This window comes from Culex quinquefasciatus, chromosome 1 (genome assembly GCF_015732765.1).
Source record: "Culex quinquefasciatus strain JHB chromosome 1, VPISU_Cqui_1.0_pri_paternal, whole genome shotgun sequence".
NCBI classification, from domain to species: Eukaryota; Metazoa; Arthropoda; class Insecta; order Diptera; family Culicidae; genus Culex; species Culex quinquefasciatus.
In genome coordinates, this window is record NC_051861.1 from 62,604,098 (window position 1) to 62,631,146 (window position 27,049).

The window sequence follows — 27,049 nt, forward strand, 5'->3', positions numbered from 1 at the left end:
TATTTTTATATTTTTATATTTTTATATTTTTATATTTTTATATTTTTATATTTTTATATTTTTATAGTTTTATATTTTTATATTTTTATATTTTTATATTTTTATATTTTTATATTTTATATTTTTATATTTTTATATTTTTATATTTTTATATTTTTATATTTTTATATTTTTATATTTTTATATTTTTATATTTTTATATTTTTATATTTTTATATTTTTATATTTTTATATTTTTATATTTTTATATTTTTATATTTTTATATTTTTATAGTTTTATATTTTTATATTTTTATATTTTTATATTTTTATATTTTTATATTTTTATATTTTTATATTTTTATATTTTTATATTTTTATATTTTTATATTTTTATATTTTTATATTTTTATATTTTTATATTTTTATATTTTTATATTTTTTATATTTTTATATTTTTATATTTTTATATTTTTATATTTTTATATTTTTATATTTTTATATTTTTATATTTTTATATTTTTATATTTTTATATTTTTATATTTTTATATTTTTATATTTTTATATTTTTATATTGTTATATTTTTATATTTTTATATTTTTATATTTTTATATTTTTATATTTTTATATTTTTATATTTTTATATTTTTATATTTTAATATTTTAATATTTTAATATTTTAATATTTTAATATTTTAATATTTTAATATTTTAATATTTTAATATTTTAATATTTTAATATTTTAATATTTTAATATTTTAATATTTTAATATTTTAATATTTTAATATTTTAATATTTTAATATTTTTATATTTTTATATTTCTATATTTTTATGTTTTCATATTTTCATATTTTTATATTTTTGTATTTTTTTTTTGTATTTTTGTATTTTTGTATTTCTGTATTTTTGTATTTTTGTATTTTTGTATTTTTGTATTTTTGTATTTTTGTATTTTTGTATTTTTGTATATTCACCTTGAGGCTATCCAACGGTCAAAAACCACCGACCCCTGCCATGTTTCGATGGTAGATCCATGGGCCGTAACTCCCGGGACTCTACAGAAGACCCAGAACATCACCACGTATCGGTTGACAAGTCCCTGAACCTCCCTGAAGATATACGGATATGATCTGAGGTCAAAAACTACCCACCTCTGCCTTGTTACGACGGTAGATCCATTGGCCGTAACTCCCGGTACTCTACAGAAGACCCAGAACATCACCTCGTATCGGTAGACTAGTCCGTGAACCTCCCTGAAGATATCCGGATATGATCTGAGGTCAAAAACCACCGAGCTCTGCCTTGTTACGACGGTAGATCCATGGGCCGTAACTCTCGGGACTCTACAGAAGACCCAGAACATCACCACGTATCGGTTGACAAGTCCCTGAACCTCCCTGAGGCTATCCGGATATGACGTGAGGTCAGGAACCAACCACCTCTACCTTGTTACGACGGTAGACCCATGGGCCGTAACTCCCGGGACTCTACACAAGACCCAGAACATCACCACGTATCGGTAGACAAGTCCGTGAACCTCCCTGAAAATATACGGATATGATCTGAGGTCAAAAACTACCCACCTCTGCCTTGTTACGACGGTATATCCATTGTAACAAGGCAGTAACTCCCGGTACTCTACAGAAGACCCAGAACATCACCTCGTATCGGTAGACAAGTCCGTGAACCTCCCTGAAGATATCCGGATATGATCTGGGGTCAGGAACCACCGACCTCTGCCTTGTTATGACGGTAGATCCATGGGCCGTAACTCCCGGGACTCTACAGAAGACCCAGAACATCACTACGTATCGGTAGACATGTCCCTGAACCTCCCTGAAGATATCCGAATATGATCTGAGGTCAAAAACCACCGACCTCCGCCTTGTTACGACGGTAGATCCATGGGCCGTAACTCTCGGGACTCTACAGAAGACCCAGAACATCACCACGTATCGGTTGACAAGTCCCTGAACCTCCCTGAAGATATCCGGATATGATCTGGGGTCAAAAACCACCGACCTCTGCCTTGTTATGACGGTAGATCCATGGGCCGTAACTCCCGGGACTCTACAGAAGACCCAGAACATCACTACGTATCGGTAGACATGTCCCTGAACCTCCCTGAAGATATCCGGTTATGATCTGAGGACAACAACCACCGACCTCTGCCTTGTTACGACGGTAGATCCATGAGCCGTAACTCTCGGGACTCTACAGAAGACCCAGAACATCACCACGTATCGGTTGACAAGTCCCTGAACCTCCCTGAGGCTATCCGGATATGACGTGAGGTCAGGAACCAACCACCTCTACCTTGTTACGACGGTAGACCCATGGGCCGTAAGTTCCGGATGTTCTTGGAGAACTTCAAACATCTCTACAGGAACAATAGAGTAACTTTGGATGACCTAAAACATCACTACATACCAAATTCCCCGAGACACCCTGAAGCTACGCAAGCATGACCTCTAAGTCGAAAATCGTCTACCTCATACTAGTAGATGTCCGAAGATTTGATGATAATTTCTTTTTCGACAAGCAACATACCATGATCACAAAACCCTTAGTCGACATACAAGAAATCGACATAACTGACCACCGACATGCTATTTTGTCGACTTTCCCCAAAAAATAGTTTCACCAAATATTATGTTCGAAATCAAAAATATTGTACCATAAACTTTTACGAAGAAATACAAAAATTATTCTGGCATCACTGTAACCGGACCCAACAGCAGAAAAGCGGGAGAGAGCGTGAGAATGCAAAAAAACACGTGGAAATATTTGCTTTCAATTTTTTTTTTCGGAAATAGCCAAATATGCAAATATTTGTTGTCCCGCCCGTGTGGATCAATCGGACCGCGCACTGGACTCACAATCCAGAAGTCGCAGGTTCGAATCCCGCGGCGGGCTCTCTAAAATTCTTTGTGTAAATATGGGTATTCGGCGCCGTCGCTCCGTGCCATACTTTCATACACTTAGGAGCCCAGGGCGGCGAAGTCCTTGTAGATAAAAGGAAGACACTAGTGGTTGGTACTAGCAATGGTGGCCGACAGCTATAAAGTCAACTTCGTTTTTCGCAAATATTTGTTAGGCAAACTATGACTTTCTATACACCAAATTGTAGGGAATTGTCTCGACTACAATCTAATAAAATAACATGCCTAAGTTTTTGTTTTATAAGTTCAAAATATTCATGCGAATTCACCATAATACCAAAATTTGCCACTAAATAGCCAATATTTTACGTAAAACTCAATGAATCTTGTTCAAATTTTACCCAGAGATACTTTGGGATGTTGTCAACATATGTTAAAGACGGTTTTTTGAAAAACATCTTAGAATTCGAGAAATAAATATTCTCCCAAAAAAATGGATTTGCTGCCCGATAGCCTTAATGTTAACATGTTAAGGTTAATGTTAACATTCCATAGGTTGTCTTCCTAATGTGTCTTTGATAAGGTCCAGTTTGTGACCTGGGATGGGATAAACAAAGAGAAAAAAACCTATTGTCAAACTAAACCACTTTCAACATGGCCGCTTCTGTCAACCTAAACCAGTCCTTTCTTATGAGGAGAAAATAAAAAGTATTGTAATTTGAGTTGAAAAAAAAATTAAAAAAAAATTTAAATCAATTTCACAAATAATTGTAAATTGCATTATAGGTTGATTAAAATATTTTCAATTGAAAGGCATTTATTTATGTCGTACACCGAATGTTGACTTATCAGCATTTTCATTTAAAAAACAATACATTTCATGAACTGACTATTCTTTTGCCCATTTAAAACTATTGTTATTTTTTTTGCGCATTACTTAGAAATGTCATCTAGATTGAAAAATATTAAACCTGTGCTTCCCATGAAATTAAAATGTGGCGTGAAGAAACAACATCGTAGAACTGGATTTAAAAAGCAAACAAAAAAAATGGCCACAGTTTAGCCTATTTGATTTTTTCGCACTTTTTTATTTCAACACATTGCCACAATTTGAAAAACAAACTTTTTTGCTCTTTGAAGTGAATGAATTGGTACAAATTTGAATTTTTTTCCAGCCATTTCTTTCGATTCTGACACCTTAGGGCGTGCGACCTATGGAATGTTAACTTTCTTTAAAGTTGAGTAAAAATTGCCGTTGAATTCGACGTGCTCCTCTTCGGGGAACTGGGAAAGATTTATTTACTTTCTTTGCGTAACAGGACAACGACAGGAGCAGATCTAAGAAAAATCTCCTCCCATTTAATGACTTGCAGCCTTTTTAGGATTTTTTTTAGATTGAAGTAAGAAAACGCATTTAAATCGTATTGCATTTATCACATCCAAATAAAAATTAAAAATCATTCATATAAAAAAACACATTGAAAATTGAAGAAGTGAACATTTTTTGACTCATCTTTGATTTGCCAACCATTTCAAGTAATTTGTATCTGGCAGCTCCTTATGAACGGATCCACCGTAAAACTATGGAAAATAAACTCAGGATTCTCCACCAACGTCCAGCCGCAAATTTTAACAGCCAAATTCAAAAAAAATCTGCGAGGAAAAACTAAACAACATTTCAACCAAAGAAAAAGTCATTCGCATGCTTGAGCACTGAGTTGAAAAACATCATCAAGAAAATTTTAATTGTCAAGCTATCTGAATCACAGATTGCTTGATATTTGTTATCGAACACAAATTTTATTGCAAAAAACAGAAGAAGAATACGAACGTAAACACTCAAAAAGAAGACTCTATCCAGCCGTCCCGTCCCAGTTTGTAACGATACACTACCTTCCCTTTACTAAGCAATCGAAACTAGAAGGGAAAAGATCACCAGTTGTGATGGTCCGAGCCGGGATTTGAACCCCGATCTACCGCTTACTAGGCGGAAGCGATACCACTGGGCTACGTGGCTCGGTGTTTTGTCAAGACAAACATAAAAATAGCTGTAAAATAATTATATTGTTTCTAATAATTATTACTTACCGGTACAATAATTTTATTTGAAATTTCTACCAACCATCCAGACGAGAGCATTTAACATAAAAACTCTTTATGAACAATCTGCTATACTAGTTTTCACTTCAGACGATCTCTACCAAACATGCTTCATATTACCTGTGCCTACGACGCGGTCGCTTTGTGTTTGTCGCAAGCAGTACCTATTTATTATAAAAATAGTTTTTTAATATTATTAATATTCTTTGACCTCTATCTTAACCTATACCCTAACTGGCTCAATCGGCCTTGCCATCACGGAGCCGTGCGTCTATTTAATGATCCGAGATCTATTGTTCTTCGTATTCATGGATGTTGATGATCTCCTGGGGGTCTTGTTGGAAGAGTCTTCCTTCCTTCCTTCACGCGTTGCGGTGTGATTGGTTGGTCATCTTCCCGTCCATTCCCCACTCACCCACCGCTAGTTGTTGTAGTGGGGGGAGCGGCATGTGTGTGCGTGTGTGGTAATTAATTACCGTGTGTGTAAGTTGCCACCGAAAAATCGGTGGCGAGGTGACTGGGCGGGATTCGATCCCTGATCGTCTGCTTGAAAGGCAGATCGCTTAACCATGCGGCTAAGTACCAGGACATTTTTTTTTTATTTCGGTATAGCTTTGGTTTCTTCGAGAGAGTTGTTCATTTTTGGCAGTTGAGCAACTTTGTCGAAAACAAAATTATTCTATACATTGTATCTTAGAAAATAAATAGTTTTTTCTTGTTTTGCACAACTAAAATCAATCAAATTGAAATGACGTCTGACAGAATAATATAGAGCCTTTTGGTACCAGCAAATTTCTAGAACATGTGAACTTTCTAAAACTTATCGTTTTTGAGATATATGCAATTCAATATTATTTTCCCCATACAGAGCTGGCTCTGTTCGCTGCATACAGAGCTTAGCCATAGACTAATAAAAGACTACTCAGTGGGCTCTGAACCATGACTCAACCTTTTTATGACCCCTCGGCACGGCCGGTTCACTGTCAAACATGAAAGATCGAAATGTCAACAACTGACAGCTCTGACTTTGACATGACATTTCGCGCAATGTTATTGTTTATGTTTTTGTTTTGATTTAGACGGAACTAGGATCCGGATGAGGACGATGGGCCATGTTCCGGATGAGGAAGGGATCTCGAGCGAAATCCCGAGAGTGGTCGGTTCTAGACAAGAAGCGGCTCTCGATCGAGATCATTGTGGGATGTTATTCGTCTTCTTCCCAAAAACGATCCACGTGATCACCGTCGGGTTTGCCAAGCAAAACCAGCGCGGGCCACCTCCGGTTAATACCGCTGTCCGGCTTCAGCTGAAGAAAACCGTCCTCCTCCAATCCGGAATTGTCACACTGAAAGGCAAGAATGTGCACCTACTTCAAAAACCTCAAATCAGCCAAGTTCTTTGCCCTGAACCGTCAACTTGGCATTCCGAACCCCAGCGATAACGTCGTCAAACAAAAATTTGTCCCCGAACCAGTTTCACCGACAATCCGTACGACCGCCCAGTGCACCTCCTTCTCCGTCACCTATATAGGCGAACTGTACGCGGAGGTCAGCACAGTTTGTTCCACTTAGAAGGGAGCCCCCAAAAAGGAAGCCCACTTCGTCCCGGAACTGAGACCCACCGAAGTCGCTAAGTTCAAGAATCCTCATGGGTCATGGGGAAAAATTCCTTCTTTTACTTTGGTAAATACAAAGAAAACAAAAACGACGATAATTTTTATCATGCACTTGAAAGTTTATTTTCAATGGTTGGTTACAACGGTTACAACTTTTTCAACATGATCGAAATTCACTTTTATTTGTTCACATAGTTCTTGACAAATTCCTCGCCCTTCCGGATGTTTTTCTTCAGCTCCGATATGTCCTTCTTCAGCAGCTCCTGTCCGTAGGCGTTCACCTTGGGCAGACCAAGGTTCTTCTCGAGAACGTTCTTGCCCAGCAGCAGCAGCGTGGAGAAGTAAGTGACGAGCGGACAAACGCGCACTCAATCACGTTCTTTTTGCCGTTCATGGCATGGGCCATAGCAAGGGCAAAACGGGCTTCAGCGTAGGCCGTCGTGAGAGTGTCCGCACCGGCACCGGTCTTGGTCTTGAAGACCTCCTGAATGCGTACCGCCAGGGTGGCAATCTTGTCCTGGGGAAGCTCACTGGGATAATGGTCTGGCCGGAGTGGCCTCCGATGACCGGAATGTTGACCGGAAATGTTGACCCGCCGAAGTCGACATCCTCACCGATGAACGTGTTGGGACGGACAATGTACAGCATGGAAATGCCAAACGCGCACTTCGGTTCCAAAAATCCGGCCTTTGGTAGAGTGTCGCAGGCAATCGTTACCATCGAGTTGTCTAGATTCGAGATGATCAAATCATCCGGCGGCAAGGTCGCGGACGATCGAGGTGTTCATATTGAACAGATTTCGCTTACGAGGAATGATGACAAACAGCAATCATCTGGAAAAGAGAACACCAATGATAAACTGATAAAATAAGCATTTATTTTAAAAGCTAAACATTACCTTAAAAACCAAACACCAGTCAATTTCGCTCGTTGCGCCAAACAAAAATCCCTGCACAGCTGATTGACTTATTTGCAGCCTGCCTTGATCGCTAAGCAAAACAAAAACAAACAAGATGCGCGCGTAAATCAGCACAAAACGAAATCGAAAAAACCAGCGCTGCCAGGTCGTTCTGTCATACGAGGGGCGAACCGATGTGTGGTTCAACGTGGTACTCGCGGTTCACAGCTTATGAGTCATACTTTTTGAAAAAAATTGTTCGGAGTGTTTAGTCTTTAATTAGTCTATGGCTTAGCTCTGTTCTACCATACAGAGCAGGTAAAGAGTTTTTATTGAGCCTATAGAGCTCGATGCGTCTCTGGTTATTGGGCGCAGCGAGCGTCATCAGAGATTTGGTTCGGTGTTGAGCATCGGACACAACCAACATCGAGTACGCCGCAGGCCAGTGGGCCTCCCGTACGGCTGACAGACGACGTCGGCCTCCTTGTACCTGTCGTAAGCTTCCTGTTTAGAATCTCCTCCGGGGAAGGAGATGGATTCGTGATCCAGTAGACTTGTCCACCATGGACAAAATTCCGTTTGGATCACCTTCGAGGTGGTAATGCTGTCGTTTTGGTTCCTCGTTCAGTGGAATGTCCTGTCTGTTTTGGTCCACCATCCGGTGGAATCCCGTTTGACCCACTGTTCGACGAAATTTCCGTTTGGTCCACATCTGTGTAAATCCTGTTTGGTCCACATCTGTGTAAATCCTGTTTGGTCCACCAGCCGATGGAAATCCTGCCATTCCTGCATTGTTGCAGGACGGTTTTTTCCTGGGCGTTTACAGGAGAAACTGCTTAGCGGTTGCTCAACTGGAGCAACAACCATCACGGTCATGTGGAGATGTTCTGATGAGCCTCTGTCCACCCGGACAAGGTTACCGGCCTCGTTCTTTAGCATCAGAACATCCGTCGAACGCAAATTGGAATTCACGAACCCCCACCAAGTAGTCGTATTGGAAACCAGAAGAGGCCGCGCCAACGAAGCGAGCTGGGCGACGGCGTACCCAACATCGAGCCGCGCCAACGCATGTCGGGCGGCATCCAGTCAGTGAGCGAACGGTTCGCTCTTACCAACACTAACGGCAATCGTGGTCACAGCAGAAAAGCACCAGGGGTGGCGCGTTTGTGATCGGACGGGCCAGAACTGCCCCCCACCACCGCACAAAGTTAAGTACTCTTGAATTAACAATTTTGAACAGTAACATAGCGGTCTCCCTTGAAACAGGTGGCTGTCGACGCTCGATATGGCCATCTGTTGGTCACCAAAACCAAGAAGACATCGCCAACGGTCGCAGTCCCAGTCTGCGGAGTCCTGACTTTCTATGAAGAAGAAAGAGAAGAATCTAGTCGAAGAACACAAAAAGAACCGCGGATTATGACAACCGGTTTCCGGTCGTGGATGTCCAGGGTTGTTTCTAGGGGTCCAACAGTATGTTAATGCACAAATTGACGATTTTGTGGCCATTTGTTGGGTTTTTTTCCTTAAAAATATTTATTTGGCTTCTTGTTTACACATTTTTGGGCCAGGTTTAATCTTCGAATCTTTTTTTTCGTTTCCTGAAACTTTCCTGCAGAATGCTGGACAGTGCTTGATTTTTTTGTCATTTGAAGTAGATTTTCTTGATCGTTGGTCAGGTTGTCGATGCTGATGTGTCGTGTGGCTGTGTTTTCAATTCTCTCCAAAAAAGAAAGATCGGGAATGATGTCGTTGGTAAACTGCAGTTTTGCGGGCTCTGATGTCTTCACGGTGTTATCTTCATCTTCTTCGTCTGATATGGTGTTGTTGTTGTGTTTAGTAACGTTGCATTTTTGTCCCGCGTGTATTTTTTGCGAACAATAGCGACACGTTTTTATTTGGTCTTTATGAACAATGTACGCCGACATACCCTCAATCTGGACGAATGAGGGTATCGGCTGTTTAATTTTCATTCGCGCGACTCTAACCCCGTTTGGGATACCGGGGAAGAAGTCGTGCCATACCTCGTTGTGGATTGAAGTTATTTCCCCGTATTGCTTAAGGTGTTCTTCGATGATGTTATTTGGCATTCGAGGTGGCAGATCGTGGACTTTGACCTCGATGGCGCCATCCTCCACGTAGATGGGAATCAGTAACCGCTTCTTCGCATGCACGATGAAGTGCTTGGAATTGTGGTCCCTGGCGATAGCAAATGCTTGATCCGGCGTTGTTGTCTCGATGATGACCTGGTTCCTCGACACGTTCACCTGCAGGTTACGTACCGACGACAGGTCCAGCTTAATCTGCTGCTGCAGGAAGTTTTGGATTGTCCCCAATTCAGGTACCACTGGCATGACATTGAGCATGAGCATGAGCATGAGCATGAGCATGGTTGACTGCCAATGAGCTGCTACTCCGTTATTGACGGATCAGCTGAAGTTACACAATGAACCAACAGATGATTAGTGGGAGCTAATCATCCTCACTGTATAACCCCTGAAGATCTCTGCTTCAAGTCAATACCGGCGCCCCCCCAAGGAGATGCAGTTCAACAAAGGTAGGAATGTTAGTCCGATAGTTGAAGTTGCAGACTCATCAGACACAGAGTTTGTCGTTCTATACCTGTTGACACCGCATGAGACCGTTGAATCCACAGCATCTCCTTCAAGCATCACGGGAAGTGGGGGAATTGTGTTAGTAGGGGAAGGAAAGGGAAGGTCAGGATTCATCTTGGTAGATGATATGACCAGAAAGTGAAATATAATCGTTGCCTTCCGAGATACGACGCTATAAGAAGGACTTTTCACATCTTACCGCCGGCGTGCCATCCGAGCAACGATGCTATGGGAAGGACTTTCAAAATTAAATGTTATTGTATTTATCGATTTATTCGGCGACGTGCAATTTTAAATAGATCAGGGAAACATAATCGTTGCCTTCCGAGCTACGACGCTATGAGAAGGACTTATCAATTCCTCAATCGCGATTTTTCACTTCTACCGCCGTCGTGCCATCCGAGCAACGATGCTATGGGAAGGGCTTCCAAAACTAAATGAAAGTGAATATACACACGACGACGTGAATCCCTTTTTCAATGAAATCCAGAAATCTCCACCACTTTCTCGCGGATTCTCGCGCGCGACGTCACACACCGATCCCCCCGACGAACACCACACGACTAATGGCCCAAATTCCAAGGCCTTGACGCGAACTTCTTTTCAATGATTCCAGAATCTTCCACCACTTTCTCGCGGATTCTCACGCGCGACGTCACACACCGATCCCCCCGACGAACACCACACGACTGATGGCCCAACTTCCAAGACCTCGACGCGAACTTCTTTTCAATGATTCCAGAATCTTCCACCACTTTTTCGCGCGCGACGTCACACACCGATCCCCCCGACGAACACCACACGACTGATGGCCCAACTTCCAAGGCCTCGACGCGAACTTCTTTTCAATGATTCCAGAATCTTCCACCACTTTCTCGCGGATTCTCGCGCACGACGCCACACACCGATCCCCCCGACGAACACCACACGACTCTCAGGTACCACTGGCATGACATTGAAGTAAAAAACCAGGGAATTCTGGCGAAATGTTTTCATTTCGATTGTAGTTAAGGCGTGCACTTGAAAACGAACGACCTTGGGCCGAAACCGTCTCACAAAAGAATGCGAATAAGACACGAGCGCAAAATGCGACCGCTCTGGCTGAGTGTAGAATAGTGACTGCATTTGTTGGGTTATTAGCCGTGCTGTGATACTGGATTTAGTTATCAACTTTTTATCAGGTTAAAGCGGTATACGCACATCGGAAGGAAACGGTGAATGAAAATTCTAATGGCCAGCAGCGGTAGCGAAAGCAAGCTAGCCTTAAATATAAGCTCTAAAAAATAATGAATTCGCTATATCATTACATTAATGAAATAAACCTGAAATTGATAAAATACAAACATCGTTCTCAATAAAACCAGGCATCAGACACCAGACAAAATATACAAACGTCCTTTCAAAAAGACTTTTTCAATTAATTCGCAATTCGCAATTTTCAGTGTAAGAACGGGCCTTGACCGATCTTATGCACTAGGTTCCCGACGAACACGCACTGCCCTTACACCTACATCTCACCCTTGCTCTGAGTCAGTACGAGCAGCACGCTAGAACACGCTTTGAGTGTTCGTGCCAGGCATGCACACCTTCTTTTCCGGTTACGCATTTTAACTCGGCCGGGGGTGGTACATTACGTAGGGTTTGATGTAAGTATAAGCGCCTAACCATTCATAGTGTGCCTATCAATTTTCATTAAAGCAAGTACTGTTCTATTTTTTAGTTTGAATTCAAAAACTAATTGTTATTTACTGTGTACTGTTTTCTCCTGAAATCTTCCTAATGTTGAATCGTGTTAATCTGTTGCTATTTCTTCTGTCGCGGTGTTTTGTTACAATGTTTTTGACCTAAGCATGTTATTCAAAAGTTTAACAAAAGTACAATAGTAATATTTGTGTTAATATATTGAGTAAGGACTCAAACCTCACTTGCTTAAGAAAAAGGTGAAGTTTCAAAACAATGGACAGTGAAGGAAATATACTTTGTAAAGAATCAATAGTTAAAGAAAGAAAGATAGTAATTTATGAAGTAGATAAAGAAATTAACAATAGTTAATAAATAGAGGTAACAAACAAGCTTAGATTGTATTGAGAGCAATTTACAGGGAAGATGAGAAATTATTCAAATAGATAAATAAAGAAAAGGCACATGATGAACAAAATTGACATCGCTGTCAAATTAAGGGAAAGCAGACAGTTTGTTACAGCAGCATCAATTGGTAAAATAGAGTGGAAAAGGTTTGAGAAATAAGAGAATCAAATAAGTAAATCAAATGGAGGATAGTAAACAGAAGCCGTTTTAGAAAATCAGTGAAACAAAATAAACAGAAGATAGCTGTTAGCTGAAATGGAAAGAAGAGAAACCCCGTTCTGCGATGCTCAGGTACATCCACAGCAGTTGACTCAACATACTGCGAATCAAAACAATACCGTCTACAATCACAAATTACTTCCTTTCCCACATTGACGCGCCCCTTTCTTTTAGCCGCCTCTACTCTGACCCTCGCTGGTCAAAGGTTTACGAGTCGTTTCCACAGGCCACCAGCTAGGTCATCATGAAAACCAAGCCAACGTGGAGGTAAGAAAATAGGACACTTGCAAGGAACCAGAGCTATACTGTCTTGATCAAGAATGATCTAACAGGACTACGGACGTAGTCAGTGACGCTCCTTCCAGGATGTTCCTCGCCTGAACGTCAACTGAAGAGGTATTATCAGTATCATTCGCCCTTGGCCTGCAAAAAAGACTTTTTCAATTAAGTAATAAAACATATCAAATTTATAACATCTAATAATAAAATGCTTTATTCAACCCAACTTGCAAATTTTATGTGTAGCCATACAAATTTGCAGTTACTTTCCAACAAGAAAGAGAAGAGAGATCTTGCAGAAAAGTACGGGAACGGTTTTGTTGCAACTTTAGCCTCTCTTATTGCAGAAGTTCTGCCTGAGAGATAAAATTACTTTTGTTGCAGAAAAGTACGAGAACGCTCTGCTGCCGACTCTGTGCAGAATTGCGGAATTCTGCAGTACGTGAATAGACCTATTGCAAACAACAAACAACAACTTACTTCTTATCCATTTCATCCAAATCACCGAGAACTTTCTTGATTCTTTTTTCGGTAGACGTGAGTTCGTTGCGGCAATTATTTAGCTGTCGCTTCCGATCTTCAACAGATATTTCCTGTAACGCCTGCACTAATTCATCTTTACGGCGGAAAAGGTTGTTCGTGAGTAAGTTTTCTAATTTATTCTTGGTCACCTCCAAGCTCATACGAGATGTAAATGCCTCCTTGTTTTCCTGATTTAATCTTCGGATTTCATCATTCAACTGGTCAACCTCGTGCTGATCTTGAACAGAGAGCTGTGACATGAGCTCCTGATGAAGTTCATTTTCTAGTCCATCCTTTGTGCTATTCATAGCCTCAAGATTGGCTTTACATTGGGCCAACGAGCGTTCTTTCGGGTTTCGGAATCGTTCAATCCTCGTTAGTTCGTCTTTCATCAAACGAATATCGGCCTGAATTTTCTCAAACGCATCCTTTGACTTTCCCTGTTTAGTTTCCGTTTTTTGCATTTCAGAAACAACACCGTTGATGTTAACTTCGATTTGTTTTAACTCCGCCTTGAAACCAGTCAATTCTTTTTCCAACTCTTCAATCAGCTGTAAATACTCCGACCGTTTCTTCTGCATTTCCAACCTCGAACGCGATGTGTTGAAATATCCTTAAAGTAAATACAAAACCATCAGTTGTCAGTTGGAAAATTTGGTTCATCATTCCAATACCTCCAGTCAGACTTCCCTTTGATGAGACCTGGTCGCCTTCCAATGTAACACAATCCAATCCTGTGCTCTTCGCAAGCTCAGTGGCTCGCTCGAGATTCCGGCAGATTAGAGTTTTGCCAAATATGTATCGCAAGGCTTTGTCGTACTGTTCTTCATACTTCAACTTTGAAATCATTGGAATTGAATCAGGATCCTCCGGATAGTCATGAATGCGAACTTGCAGGCGATTCAAGGGCATAAAAGTCACCTCGCCAGGAAGTTTTTGTTTGTTCATCTCCTTCAGAATTTGCGTTCCAACTCTGTCCGATTCAACAATGTGATGAAACAGCCTGTTTCCGGCCGTCACTTCAACAGCGGTGTAGATCGATTTGTCGCAGTTAAAGTTCTCAATTACCGGGCCATAGTACGAGCGAGCTATTTCGGCAAACTGTCCGCCACGCTGTAGGAAGCTCTCGAGAACTTTTCTCACAGAATCACGACCATTAAGGATGGGTTTGCCTGCCATCGATCTTAAAGCCTGATCAGCTTTAGCAAGTTCCTCCTTATTACTGGACAAGCTTTGAGTTACTTGAGTTTCCCTTTTCCAAACTTCATTACGAATAGTTTGGAAGTGATCTTTCTTTTTCTTCAGCTCATAGTAGTTTTTGTTGTGCTCATCAATCTGCACCCGCAACTGCTCGAACGTTTCCGTATGCTCCTCTATTTTTCTTTCCAACTCCTTTTGCTTTGAGGCATCACGTTTTAAATCTTCCTGCAGCTTACTTTGATGCGTAATTTTGTCCTTAATTTGCTTGTTTAGCGATTTTAGCTCTCCTTGAATCCATTTATCTCGTTCCTCTTTCGATGAAAATTGTGAGCCACGTCCTTGCTTAGCATACAGTTCCTTTCGCTTTTGTTCCTTCAGGTTCAATTCTCTTGAACATTCTTCCTCCTTTCTACGCATAGCTTCGTAACGTGGTCGCACAGTTTCGAGCTCTTTTTCCTTCTCCGATATTGTTATCTTCAAACGCTCCAACTCTTGTTCAGCTCGTTCTTTCGACTTATTATCGCCTTGCACTTCATCGGAGAGATCGGAAATCGTCAGATCCAGTTTTGTCTTTTCCCTCAACAGCTGTTGATGCTCTGTTGTCAACACACTTTTCTCATCCTTTGCCGTATTAACATCTTTTCTAGCGTCCTTGAGGGACTTTTGAATGTTTTTGATTTTCTCTTGGGCTTTCTGAATCTCTTGTGCAAATTGCTTTTGCTTGTCACCGGAGTTTTTGCGCTGGGACTCCAGGTCATCGAGAAGCTTCTTGTTTTCCTTCAACTCGGTTTCATGAATAATATACTCCAACGTTCGACGAGCTTTGTCCCATTTTTGGTACTCCTTCAATTCCTCTTTCTCCTCTTCGAGCGTTTTCAAGCGGTCCTCAATGGTCTTCAGAAATTCGGTGATTTTCTCTACTTTCCCGTCAGTTTCCTTCAGAATGTTCATCGACTCTTCTTTTCGCTCGTCATATACTCTTGTTCCAGCTACTTCACGCAACAATTTCAACCGATGCGAATCAGGCGCCGTAGCCATTTGGTTTATTTTTCCTTGTTTTACAATGTAGTACGGATTCGAATTGGAAAATCCCGCCGACTCTAGAAGGTTGACAACCTCAGAACGGGGCACAACTTTTTTGTTGAGAAAGTATTGATCTTTTTTGGCACCGATAACGCGACGCAAAAAGATTTCTTCTTTATCGATCTGAAATTTGAAAAAATAAAAGTTATAAAAAAATACCACGAAATGCATTGCTTCGACATACCGGAACACGATTATCTGAATTATCAAAAATGATCTCCACGTATGCAGACATTGCCCGAGCCCCCGTGCCTTCGTGTAAAAGGGCCTGCCTTTGCTCCGGCCGAAGATGGGTAAACTCATCGCTGAGGACAAACTGGATAGCTGTAAATTGAAAATAACAACTAAATAAACACAAGCTCTTTTAGCGTTTCTTACTAAAGGGTTATGCTATGCAGATTGGAAGAAACGCAAAACATCATATAAAAACCCGATTTAATATCACCAGAGGTGAAATAGAGCCTTTCTTACAAAATGATGAAACTCCGACAATACATACCACCCAGTGTGAATTTGACCTAAAGCTTCGAATCGTTTAAGGCTAAACCTCGCATGCCATTTTTTTTAAATTTCAGAGGTCCATTATGAGTCGCAAGATAATAATATTTAATTAAGAAAAACATATTGGATTGACATTCCTTCTAGTTTCCTTCTACAACACTTTGGTGAGGATGTTGTATCCAATCAGCGTTAGCCCTCCCCAAAATGTTTACCCTCCCTATAAAAATGACATCGGCCGAATCTCCCACATGCGGGGAGAAAACGCCATTTATATATCGAACCCCAAGCAACAAAAATCTTACCAGACAAGCACCGAAAATTATGATCAACTTCAAGATTTCACTCAAACTTCATCCAGAAGGTTTTAGATAACTTTGTAAATTGTTATGACCTTTTAAATTTTCTTTTAACGTTTCAAGTCATTTATTGTCCGTTTCTCTCAAAGGTATACGCCGCGCGGCATTTCAGAATGTGCCGCAGACACTGTTGCCAGCGATTTTCTGCACTTTTGGTGCAATAAAAAACATACCCGGCAACAATGCCATGCAATTCGAAGAAAAAGATTAACAGAAGCAAAACACGCAGTATGAGATTTGACAGCGCGCATTTGCCGAAAGTGCGGCGCGTCGTTTCGAGGCTGGTATGCCGCGTGACTTTTTCGAGAATACGCGCAATATTATTTTTCCTTCTTTGTTTCCTGAAAATCTGAAAGCCGTAATCGTATTATTTGGGCACCTACCTCACCTCCATACTCGGAGTAATCCTTCTAAATTTTATTAATTTTTTTTACACATGCTTGAAAAGTGGTCGTCTTAATGCTTATTCTTAAATATGAATGATTTATACATCTTTCTAATAATTCACCATCATCTGTATATTTGTTTAACAATTTTTCTTGACTCATATAAATTTTACTGAAAACTTAAAGTTTTTTTAGCCCAATAAGATGCCTCTTTACCAGGGTTGTTATAATATCAAAATATCAGCTCTCAGCAACTACAATTATCGCGCCTGAATACTCATGCCTCAAATAAAACTGCTTTTCGCTCCTTATTGAAACTCTCAGTGCCGAACATAGCCGAACACGTTTTCGTGTTTACACACTCGCGATTGACATTTTCCTTTTCTCTCTCATTCCCGCTTGCACGATTATCCAACCTTCACAGCGTTTAACCATAAAAGCCGGCACAAAACCAATTTCTGCAAGCGCAGTGTTATGGGACGTCATGCGTGGTCGGCTTCTAATAGCCATCTCGCGTTCTCTCATTGCAGTTTTTGGAGAGAATGAGAGACTCAATGGTGAGAGCGCATAGTCGAGGAAAAGGGGAGGAGTGATAGAGTGAGAATGATATCGCTGGAAATTACGAGACACAAGAAGAGATCTCTCAAGCTATAGTGACAGCCGCTATACTCTCGGATTTTTTTTGTGCAGAGATAATTGTCAGCTTTTCTATCACTCATTTGCAACACTGCCCTTTACCCCTTTGGCATTACGACTGAGTAAACTCCAGATTTATTGTCGCTCTGGCACTAAACCGAATCGAGCGATTTCCACTCTCGCCGCACTTTTTCTCTCCGCCTTCTTCTGTCAAGCTCAATTTGGTATTACTCGATCAAGGTCCATTATGAGTCGCAAGATAATAATATTTAATTAAGAAAAACATATTGGATTGACATTATTATAAAAAAATAAAAGGTGCATAAAATAAAAAACACATTTTTAAGAGCGGATACAGACATCGCTCAAGTATTTCAGAAAAAGAGCTCTCAAAAATCAGGCTTTGAGTTCCGGGTTTTGGGGCCAAAATTCAATCGAAAGAGCGCATCTAAACTTTCAATTTAGTAATAGGATTTTTTCTGGGACAATTCCTCGCCGTGCCTGATTTTTTTTAAAGATTTCTGAAATAAGCGTTTTTCCAAAAGCAAACCTAAAACCTTTCTTTTGTAAAAAAGGCAAAAAGTCAAACGCTCTCAAATTAAAGTGCGGAATCCAATCGACGTAAAATGTGTTTAGAAGTTTGATCGAGTCGTGAACACTCAATTAGAAAGATAAATTCGAGTGCAATTATACATAAATCATTGGGAAGAATTATTCTGAATAATCCCTCACCTTTCCTGAGAAATTTACTCTGTATATGAAGAAAAACACAGCACAGCTCTAACTTTTGAACCAACCGTCTGATCAATACCAAAATTTACTCGAATACAATTCATACCAAACGCATTCGATCGAGAATGGGTTGGGACTTTGAATTTGATGTTCAGTAGGGTATTTGTCCCTATTTTAGGCCTAGTACGTATTTTGGGTCTACCAAACTTAATTCAACGAAATTGAGCTTTTCAGCAAATCTGGCAGGGATCTGCCACTTGAGAATGATACATGCAGTCATTATCTTCATTTTGGTGGGCAAGGACCATTCACTTTTTCCTCCTAAATTAGAAATAAAGCAAAAATATATCACTCTTCACATTTTCTTGGCAAATCGCTAGGTGCCCATTAGATCCAAAATATTCACGACTTTTGCTTACCACTTGTTGACACTCAGCATCACGGTTTTCATCGCTCAGCACATGAATGAGAGCTGTCCCCCGAATCTCCAACCACCGGCAATGTGTTTTTATTTGTGGGTTGCACAATCTCATTACAAAAACAATCACTAAACTGCCACCAAATCGCAATTCGCAAATTTCAGTGTAAGAACGGGCCTTGACCGATCTTATGCACTAGGTTCCCGACGAACACGGACTGCCCTTACACCTACATCTCACCCTTGCTCTGAGTCAGTACGAGCAACACGCTAGAACACGCTTTGAGTGTTCGTGCCAGGCATGCACACCTTCTTTTCCGGTTACGCATTTTAACTCGGCCGGGGGTGGTACATTACGTAGGGTTTGATGTAAGTATAAGTGCCTAACCATTTTTAGTGTGCCTATCGACTTTCATTAATGCAAAACTGTTTTATTTTTAGTTTGAATTCAAAAACTAGTTGTTATTTTACTGTGTATTGTTTTCTCCTGAAATCTTCCCTATTGTTAAGTCGTGTTTATCTGTTGCTATTTCTTTTGTCGCGGTGTTTTGTTACAATATTTTGGTCCTAAGCACTTTAGAAAAGTTTTTGAAAAGTACAATAGTAATATTTGTGTTAATCCTTTAATCATTCCATAAATTGAGTAAGGGCTCGAACCTCACTTGCTTAAGTAAAAGGTGAAGATTCAAAACAATGGACAGTAAAGAATCAATAGTAAAGAAAAGATAGTAATTTATGAAGTAGATAAAGAAATTAACAATAGTTAATAAATAGAGGTAACAAACAAGCTTAGATTGTATTGAGGGCAATTTACAGGGAAGATGAGAAATTATTCAAATGGATAAATAAAGAAAAGGCACATGATAAACAAAATTTACATCGCAGCCAAATTAAGGGAAAGCAGACAGTTTGTTACAGTAGCATCAATTGGTAAAATAGAGTGGAAAAGCTGTAATGGAGAATCTTCCGGCTGCTCTCTGAGCTCAAAGAAAAAGGAAAACAAGCACGAGATTTATGTTTCAGCATGTGTATTGAACCGTTTTGATCGTGTAAAGGTGTGTGTGTCCGCGTACAAAAACTTCCTCATCCTCTTCCCGTCACTTTCCCTTCGTTCTGCTTCCTTTTCCCGCGCTTCGCGCGCCTTTCCGGCTTATTGCACTTTTCCTTCTTTTTCCATCCTCCTTCTTTTTTCCTTCCCCGCTCCACTCTCTTCTCCTCCGCATGCTCTTGCACTGGTTCACCCTCTGATCGCCAAACGCCGAGTGGCGTGTCGCCTTTTGCCCGCGCCCGCGCGGAATTCTTCACTTCGGCCCGACCGGCCAACACTTTCCCTCACAAGTACCGCTTTTCTTCTTTTTCGCTTCCTCGCGGCATCTGGGCCAACCCACTCCGCCACCGCGGACCGCCTCCGGGTCGTGAATGTTGACGAGCGTCCAGGCCGCTCCGTCCTGGCGCGGACTCGTGCGTGCCCCGACTCGGTCGCTGGCGAAGCACTTCCCGATCGCAGCAGGCGTGGATGCCCTTTTCTGATGACGCCTCGTGGATCGGCCATTTTGTTGTTCTCCGTTCTGCGAGGCCTTTGCCCGGGTTTAGATCGCTGCAAATAAAAGGCCCTGGCGAGTTGCCACCGTCAGCCGCTGCTGCTTCGCAGTTTCCACCACCAAAACTCACCCTTCTGGGGCCTTTTTCCCGGCGGCGGCGTTGGCCGAGATCGATAACTAGTGCGGCACTTGGCGTAGGCGGCGAGCGACAAAACAGCACGTGCGTGCGAACAGTCCAGCGGGCGACGTCCAAAAAGACCGGTTTTTTGATGTGCTGCTGTGAGCAGCTCGTTTTGAGTGCGCCGACAGCTGTCACTTTGACTGGTGCGCCGTCAAAGCTTTTTCGTCGATCTGTGCTGGGTCGACGAACGAGGGGATTTTTAACAAGGGGGGTTGCTGGCGTGCAACTTTTGGTGCACGGAAAGGCTAATTATTACATTTTTGCGACAGAATAAACACAATCGCTACACAACCTTACCACAAGGGAAAGAATTTTCCGTGTGGTATGATAGTGCCACACGGAAAATTCTACGCCTACACTTCTCTTGAAGTGTGCTGGAGACTGCCTGACCCGTGACCTACGTCACATGACTAAAACTAAACATTATCCACAAAAGCTAAAGTGCGAGAGACCAAAAAAAACTCTCCAGATAGCATGCTCCGTACATCCAACATAAACTAAATCGATACACTGTAGACCTAATCTGCACAAAAGTGGTCAGGCGGTCGTCTTCTTTACGACCCAGAACGTCTCCAGCTTCACCCCCATCATGGCAACTCCTTGTGCGAGCTTGAAAATCACTTGCCTCCAACTGACATCAACTCTTCACTTTTACCGCGTTGCGTATTTTGTTTTTTTCTTGTTCACAGCCTACTCTCACTGCTTTCATAGCTTGTCCACAGTAGCGAAAAGAGCGCACACACCCTAAACAAAAGCTACCTACATCTCCTGATTGGGTTCGTTTTGTTGGGCGCCATTTGTAATGGAGAATCTTCCGGCTGCTCTCTGAGCTCAAAGAAAAAGGAAAACAAGCACGAGATTTATGTTTCAGCATGTGTATTGAACCGTTTTGATCGTGTTAAGGTGTGTGTGTCCGTGTACAAAAACTTCCTCATCCTCTTCCCGTCACTTTCCCTTCGTTCTTCTTCCTTTTCCCGCGCTTCGCGCGCCTTTACGGCTCATTGCACTTTTCCTTCTTTTTCCTTCCTCCTTCTTTTTTCCTTCCCCCGCTCCACTCTCTTCTCCTCCGCATGCCCTTGCACTGGTTCACCCTCTGATCGCCAAACGCCGAGTGGCGTGTCGCTTCAATTCAATTCAATTCAATTCAATTCAGTTTATTTTTCAGGTTTAGCTTTGAACATCAAGTTAGTTTAAGATCTTATAATAGTCTGAACACCATTCTGCATTCCCAACATACCCATTCACACTTATTTTCCATTTGTATTACCATGCCCGGACCTTGCACAACAAGACCAGGTTTTGTCTTTCAAAACACAAACCCTGCCTGGCTGTAGAGCCCACACACAGTTAGAACCACTTGGCGCAAGCATAATTGCTGATGCTTGCGTATAGCCTTTTCGAACCATATTTCGGTTCATCGACAATTGGCCGGGACGCTGACTCCTGCTGAGCCAGCGCAAGGGTTCAACCCAGTACAAGCCAACTCCAGAAGTCTATACTGTAGCACGTAAGTGTCACCACTCAAATTACATGTGATGCAACAAATTTGACTAGTATAAATACCCGAGTTCAAATAAACAAAAATGAGTCTTTTTGGCTGGAACATCAAGGCGACTTGTCTACTTTATTTCGAGCTCCGAGCTGGTTACTGCTCCTCGCAGTCTACCACACCTTGGATAGCTCTTAATGCAAAGAAAGTCCCTGCAGTTTTCCCCGCGGTTCTTACGCCTCGTAGTGCCGAACGTTTGAGATATAATATGGCGACCATGACAGGACGGCTTCGCGTCAAAGTTTTGACAGCACGCCGTAGTGACCCGAAATGCCACCACACTGGAAAATCTTTCGTGCCGCGTTAGTGCACCGAACAGTGACCGAGCTAAGTGACCAAGTTAGCACAGTTTGATTTGTGAAAGTGTAAAAAAAAATAACATTTTAAGTTAACGATGGGTACTGAACAAAGTACACCAAAGCCGCCCTTATTGCATGAGGAGACAATACGCATCATAAACGCGAATGTGCTGCAAACAGCTCACTTGGAAAAAAGTGCGAGCGCGACAACGGTGTTAGCATATGCAGCTGTAGCAGTAATTTTTATTACGCTCGCATATGTGCTATATCGTGCCATAATTAAGTTCGAACGGATGAGAACAGAGGACAGACTACGAAGAGTAGTATCGCTCTCAAGCATCGTAACGCAAAAGTGAAGTGGTGATTAAGAAAGAACAATAAGTTTCGAAAAAAAAAACTGCAAAAACAATGAAAAGTGTTATAGAAAGTGCGCGCAGAAAATGACGAAAAACAATCTAACAAACGATTTACGGAAACTTCAATCAACACTAAAATCAAAGAAACCAATACAGTTGGACAACAACCAACTAAAAAGTTGTTTAATAGCGGAAAAACTAGCAAAAAATGCTGCCAACGGTGAAATAATAATAAATAGTGAAGTACAAAAAATAGTGATGGTGAAGCCAACGCCTATAAAAAAAAAATGTGGATTTCCTGAAAAGTAGCAGAATTCTCCCAACCATTACCGGGCATGTACTCATGTCAACAACGAGAGGACTGATGACCCACCATCAGGCCATCCAGGACCAAACCGGTGGAATCATTTTGGCGATCATCTACTAAGACGCGATCGCAACGAGCAACGAGTTGGAATCGAATGAGGTCACCAACAACAAACAACCGTAAAGGGGAGCGCGCTTTTAGCGGACGCATATCCTTACGCGGTGTTTCTACACGGACTCAACATCGGTAATCATTTAGAAGGAGCGTCGGTTGTGGGAACGGACGGTTCCAGCACAACCCGAACCGCAGACCCGCAGCAACATCAGTATCGAGACAACAAGTAACAAGAAGTAACAATTGATGAAAATTTTTGAAGCAAATAGTTAGTAATATTTTTTTAAATGAAAAATGGCCGACGAATGCCATGGAAGAACTAGATTTAAACATAAAAACCTTGCATAAGATCTTAGAAACCCTTGAAAAAAATCCTTATAGGAATTTTCTAGCACACACACTACTACTCAAAAGGGAAGTAGCACAAAAAAGTTACTCGAACATAGAAAAATATCTTCTTATTATTCTTATTCTTTGCAATAAGAAGCAAATAAATGACTTCTGCATTGGATATGATAAAATGACTAGTATAAATACCCGAGTTCAAATAAACAAAAATGAGTCTTTTTGGCTGGAACATCAAGGCGACTTGTCTACTTTATTTCGAGCTCCGAGCTGGTTACTGCTCCTCGCAGTCTACCACACCTTGGATAGCTCTTAATGCAAAGAAAGTCCCTGCAGTTTTCCCCGCGGTTCTTACGCCTCGTAGTGCCGAACGTTTGAGATATAATAATCTAAATAGAGTTTTGGAGGATCCTTGCAGCTATGTCTAATAGTCAGGTATCTTTAGATGCTATTAATTTTATGTTACAAAGTAAGCTTTCAACAGGAAAACACATCAAACAAAAAACCTGTTTCTCTTGCTGATAGAAGGGGGATAGTTAGAGGAAAATTGGGGTTTCTTACAAACTAGATCACAGAGATTACGGCACAAGGTTGACGATCAAGTCATTTTCTGACATTGAGCATCTTGTCCAGAAATTGCGAAGTAGGCGGGAAGTCCACGAGTCCAGCTCTTCGACTCCTGAAGCGTCCTCCAGCTCGGCAGTTGGGAAGTTGAATGGGAGATCCAGCATCATTTTGAGCAGCTTGTTTTGTCGAACTTGGAGTTTCTTTCGCCGAGATTGAGCACAGCCGTGCCATGCTGGGAAGCCGTACGCAAGGGTTGGGCGGAATATCAATTTGTACATCGTCGTCGGCTGACGAGAGGGTACAGCATTCTGATGAGCTTGCTACATTTCTCCAGAGATGCTGCGACGTGCTTGTCAAACTTAAGTTTGGGGTCAAACTCTAGCCCAAGATATTTGACTTGTTCCGACCAGGGGATGGCGTGGCCCATCGACACGACCTGCGACTGTGGAAGAAACCGTTCACTTCGCCTCCGGGTAAAAAAGATGGCTTGCGTTTTTGCAGGATTGATCTTGATCTTCCAGCGCCGCTGGTAGTCTTCTAGCTTGTTCTGGTCCGATTGCAGCTTCTCGATGATGATTTCTGGATGCTTGTCGGCGGAGGCGAATCCCGTGTCATCCGCGAACAAATAGTACTCGACGCCGTTCACCATCACCACGTCCGACGTGAAGATGTTGTACAGGATCGGGCTGAGTACAGCACCTTGGGGGACCCCGAACGGAATCAGCTGGGGACGTGATAGTTCACCGTCGACGATCACTTGGAAGCTTCGGTTTTTCAAGAAGGAGTGCAAAGTTTGAGGATATATTGCAGAAATCCAGCTAGCTTCATTTTGTGCAGAATGGCGTCCTGCCAGACGGAATCGTACGCCTTCTCAACGTCCAAGAGTATCATGCCCACTGATTGGCCACGAGCGAAGGACTGCTGGATGCTTTGCGTAAGACGCACGAGTTGGTGATTTGTCGAGTGCCCTCGTTTGAAGCCAAACTGTTGTCGGGGAATGACAGTACGACTTTCAAGATGGCTCTCGATACGGGACAGAATAACACGCTCGAGAATTTTACTCATCGTTGGCAGAAGGCTGATTGGGCGATAGTTCGAAGGGAGCGTTACGTCCTTGCCCGCCTTTGGAATTCCTCTGACAATCGCATGCTTCCAGCTACTGAGCATGAGCATGAGCATGAGCATGAGCATGGTTGACTGCCAATGAGCTGCTACTCCGTTATTGACAGATCAGCTGAAGTTACACAATGAACCAACAGATGAGTAGTGGGAGCTAATCATCCTCACTGTATAACCCCTGAAGATCTCTGCTTTAAGTCAATACCGGCGCCCCCCCAAGGAGATGCAGTTCAACAAAGGTAGGAATGTTAGTCCGATAGTTGAAGTTGCAGACTCATCAGACACAGAGTTTGTCGCTCTATACCTGTTGACACCGCATGAGACCGTTGAATCCACAGCATCTCCTTCAAGCATCACGGGAAGTGGGGGAATTGTGTTAGTAGGGGAAGGAAAGGGAAGGTCAGGATTCATCTTGGTAGATGATATGACCAGAATGTGAACTGTGAACCATACAATCGCATGCTTCCAGCTACTCGGGAAATAGGAGAGCGCAAGACAAGCGTTGACGATTTTTGTAAGCACCACAATCCCTTTCCGTGGCAGGCGCTTTAATACGATGTTCCCCACCTTGTCCATACCAGGCGCTTTCTTTGGTTTGAGCGACTGGATTATCCGTTGTAGTTCTTTCGGGCGGACGACAGGCGCAGCCGTCGTGCTGTCCGTAGCGGTGATGTGAGCTACTGATTCTTCAACTTGGGCTATGACTGACGGTTCGCTGGGTAAGGTGTTACGGTGAGCGTTGGCGAAGCTATCCGCCAGCAAGTTTGCCTTTTCCGACGGAGCAGCAACAAGGGGAGTCGCCATTCTTCAACGGGGGGAGTGTATTTCACACTGTTGCGAAGAGCCTTGCTGATTCTCCACATGTCCTTTGCGCCGTTTTCCAGGTGCCGGATGCTGTTGCTGAAGTGCTGGTTCCTGGCTATAGTACATTCGTTGCGGATCCGCACGTTAAGTGCCTCGACGATGTCCGCGAGAAGCGGATCACGAGTGCGGAACCATTGCCGTCGTCGGGTATTCCTCAGCTGCACCAATCGTCGAGTGGACTCGGCAAACTCAGCCTCCTTGTACGATCGCACAGGAGCGGTCGGAACAGCAGTTGATTCAGCTTCGATAATAAACGAGGTGAACATCGCAATGCACCTGTCTATCGCTTCAGGGCTCTCCAGATTCGTGACCAGCGGGGAAGTCAAGTCTATTTTCTCATTCAGCACTCTTTGGAACACCTGCCAGTTTGCGCGAGAGTAGCAACGCGTAGCGTTGGGCGTTTGGTTGAAAGGTACACTGATGTTTACATCAAAGCGCACCGGTAGGTGATCCGACGACAAATCGTTGACAACGGTCAGCGAAGACATGTCCACGAAGTTGTTGAACAGGACAAGATCCAGCGTGGAAGGCCGACGACCTCCTTTGGGATGGTAGGAGTGGGTCAGAGTGGCGTGGATGAAGAAGTCGGATGAGCTCGCCCGGGAGGCGAGGATGTTTCCGGCTTTGTTTGCTCTGAGACAATTCCACTGGCGATGGCGAGCGTTCAGGTCCCCCGCTATAAAGAATGGAACAGTTCTCCTCACCAGTGTGTTGATGTCCCGCTTGAAAGTCGTCCACGTTGAGCCACGGTGAACTCCCGGAAAGTAGACCGCGATGATGTGGACCGGTTGGGCTGCGTTTAGTATCTCGATCCCGACTGTCTCGATAGCTGAAGTGTTGATGTCAAGAATCTTGAAGTGGATGTCTTTCCTGATGGCAATCAAAACACCACCGCCACGCTCGTCGTCCTGATTTTCTCGGTCAGCTCGGACGCATCGATAGTCAGGATGGAAGAAAGATTGTTTTGGTTTAAGCCACGTCTCCGACACGGTTGCTATGTCGATGTGGTGTCGGGAGAGAAAGTCAAAGAACTCGAGTTTCTTCGGCAGGACCGACCTGCCGTTCCAGTTAACAATTTTAAGTTGGTTGAGATTAGCCATGGTAAATATACTTGACCATCAGCTCTGCAAGAGCGTTGAACTGTTGCAGCTTTGAGCGACATCCACTCAAGCGGGCGAACATGTCCCGGGCGAGAGCCAGGAACTCGGAGATGGAGAAAAGACCTTCACCTTCAGCGTCGACATCTGGTGCAGGAGGCAAGCTTGTGGCAGACACTTGGGCATAGGTCCGATGGCC

The 27,049-nt window shown here is 42.4% G+C and overlaps 2 protein-coding genes across 2 annotated transcripts in view; both read right to left on the minus strand.

Moving 5' to 3' along the window:
- Positions 1–27,049, minus strand: part of LOC6053918 (structural maintenance of chromosomes protein 3) — a 98,362-nt gene that overhangs the window by 40,396 nt on the left and 30,917 nt on the right. Inside the window, 3 exon segments of the mRNA XM_038266877.1 lie at positions 13,158–13,812; positions 13,874–15,605; positions 15,667–15,806. Of these exon segments, the coding sequence (XP_038122805.1) occupies positions 13,158–13,812; positions 13,874–15,605; positions 15,667–15,806 (2,527 nt within the window).
- Positions 6,796–9,901, minus strand: LOC6052492. Its single transcript, XM_038266878.1, has 2 exons — positions 7,480–9,901; positions 6,796–7,414 (listed from the first exon to the last, which is right to left on the minus strand). The coding sequence occupies exon 1, from the start codon at positions 9,864–9,866 to the stop codon at positions 9,003–9,005; it is 864 nt and encodes a 287-aa protein (XP_038122806.1). The 5' UTR covers positions 9,867–9,901; the 3' UTR covers positions 6,796–7,414; positions 7,480–9,002.

Bases quoted from the DNA above. Each gene is read 5' to 3' on its own strand.
- LOC6052492 (XM_038266878.1), bottom strand. From the start codon at position 9,866: ATGCTCATGCTCATGCTCATGCTCATGCTCAATGTCATGCCAGTGGTA.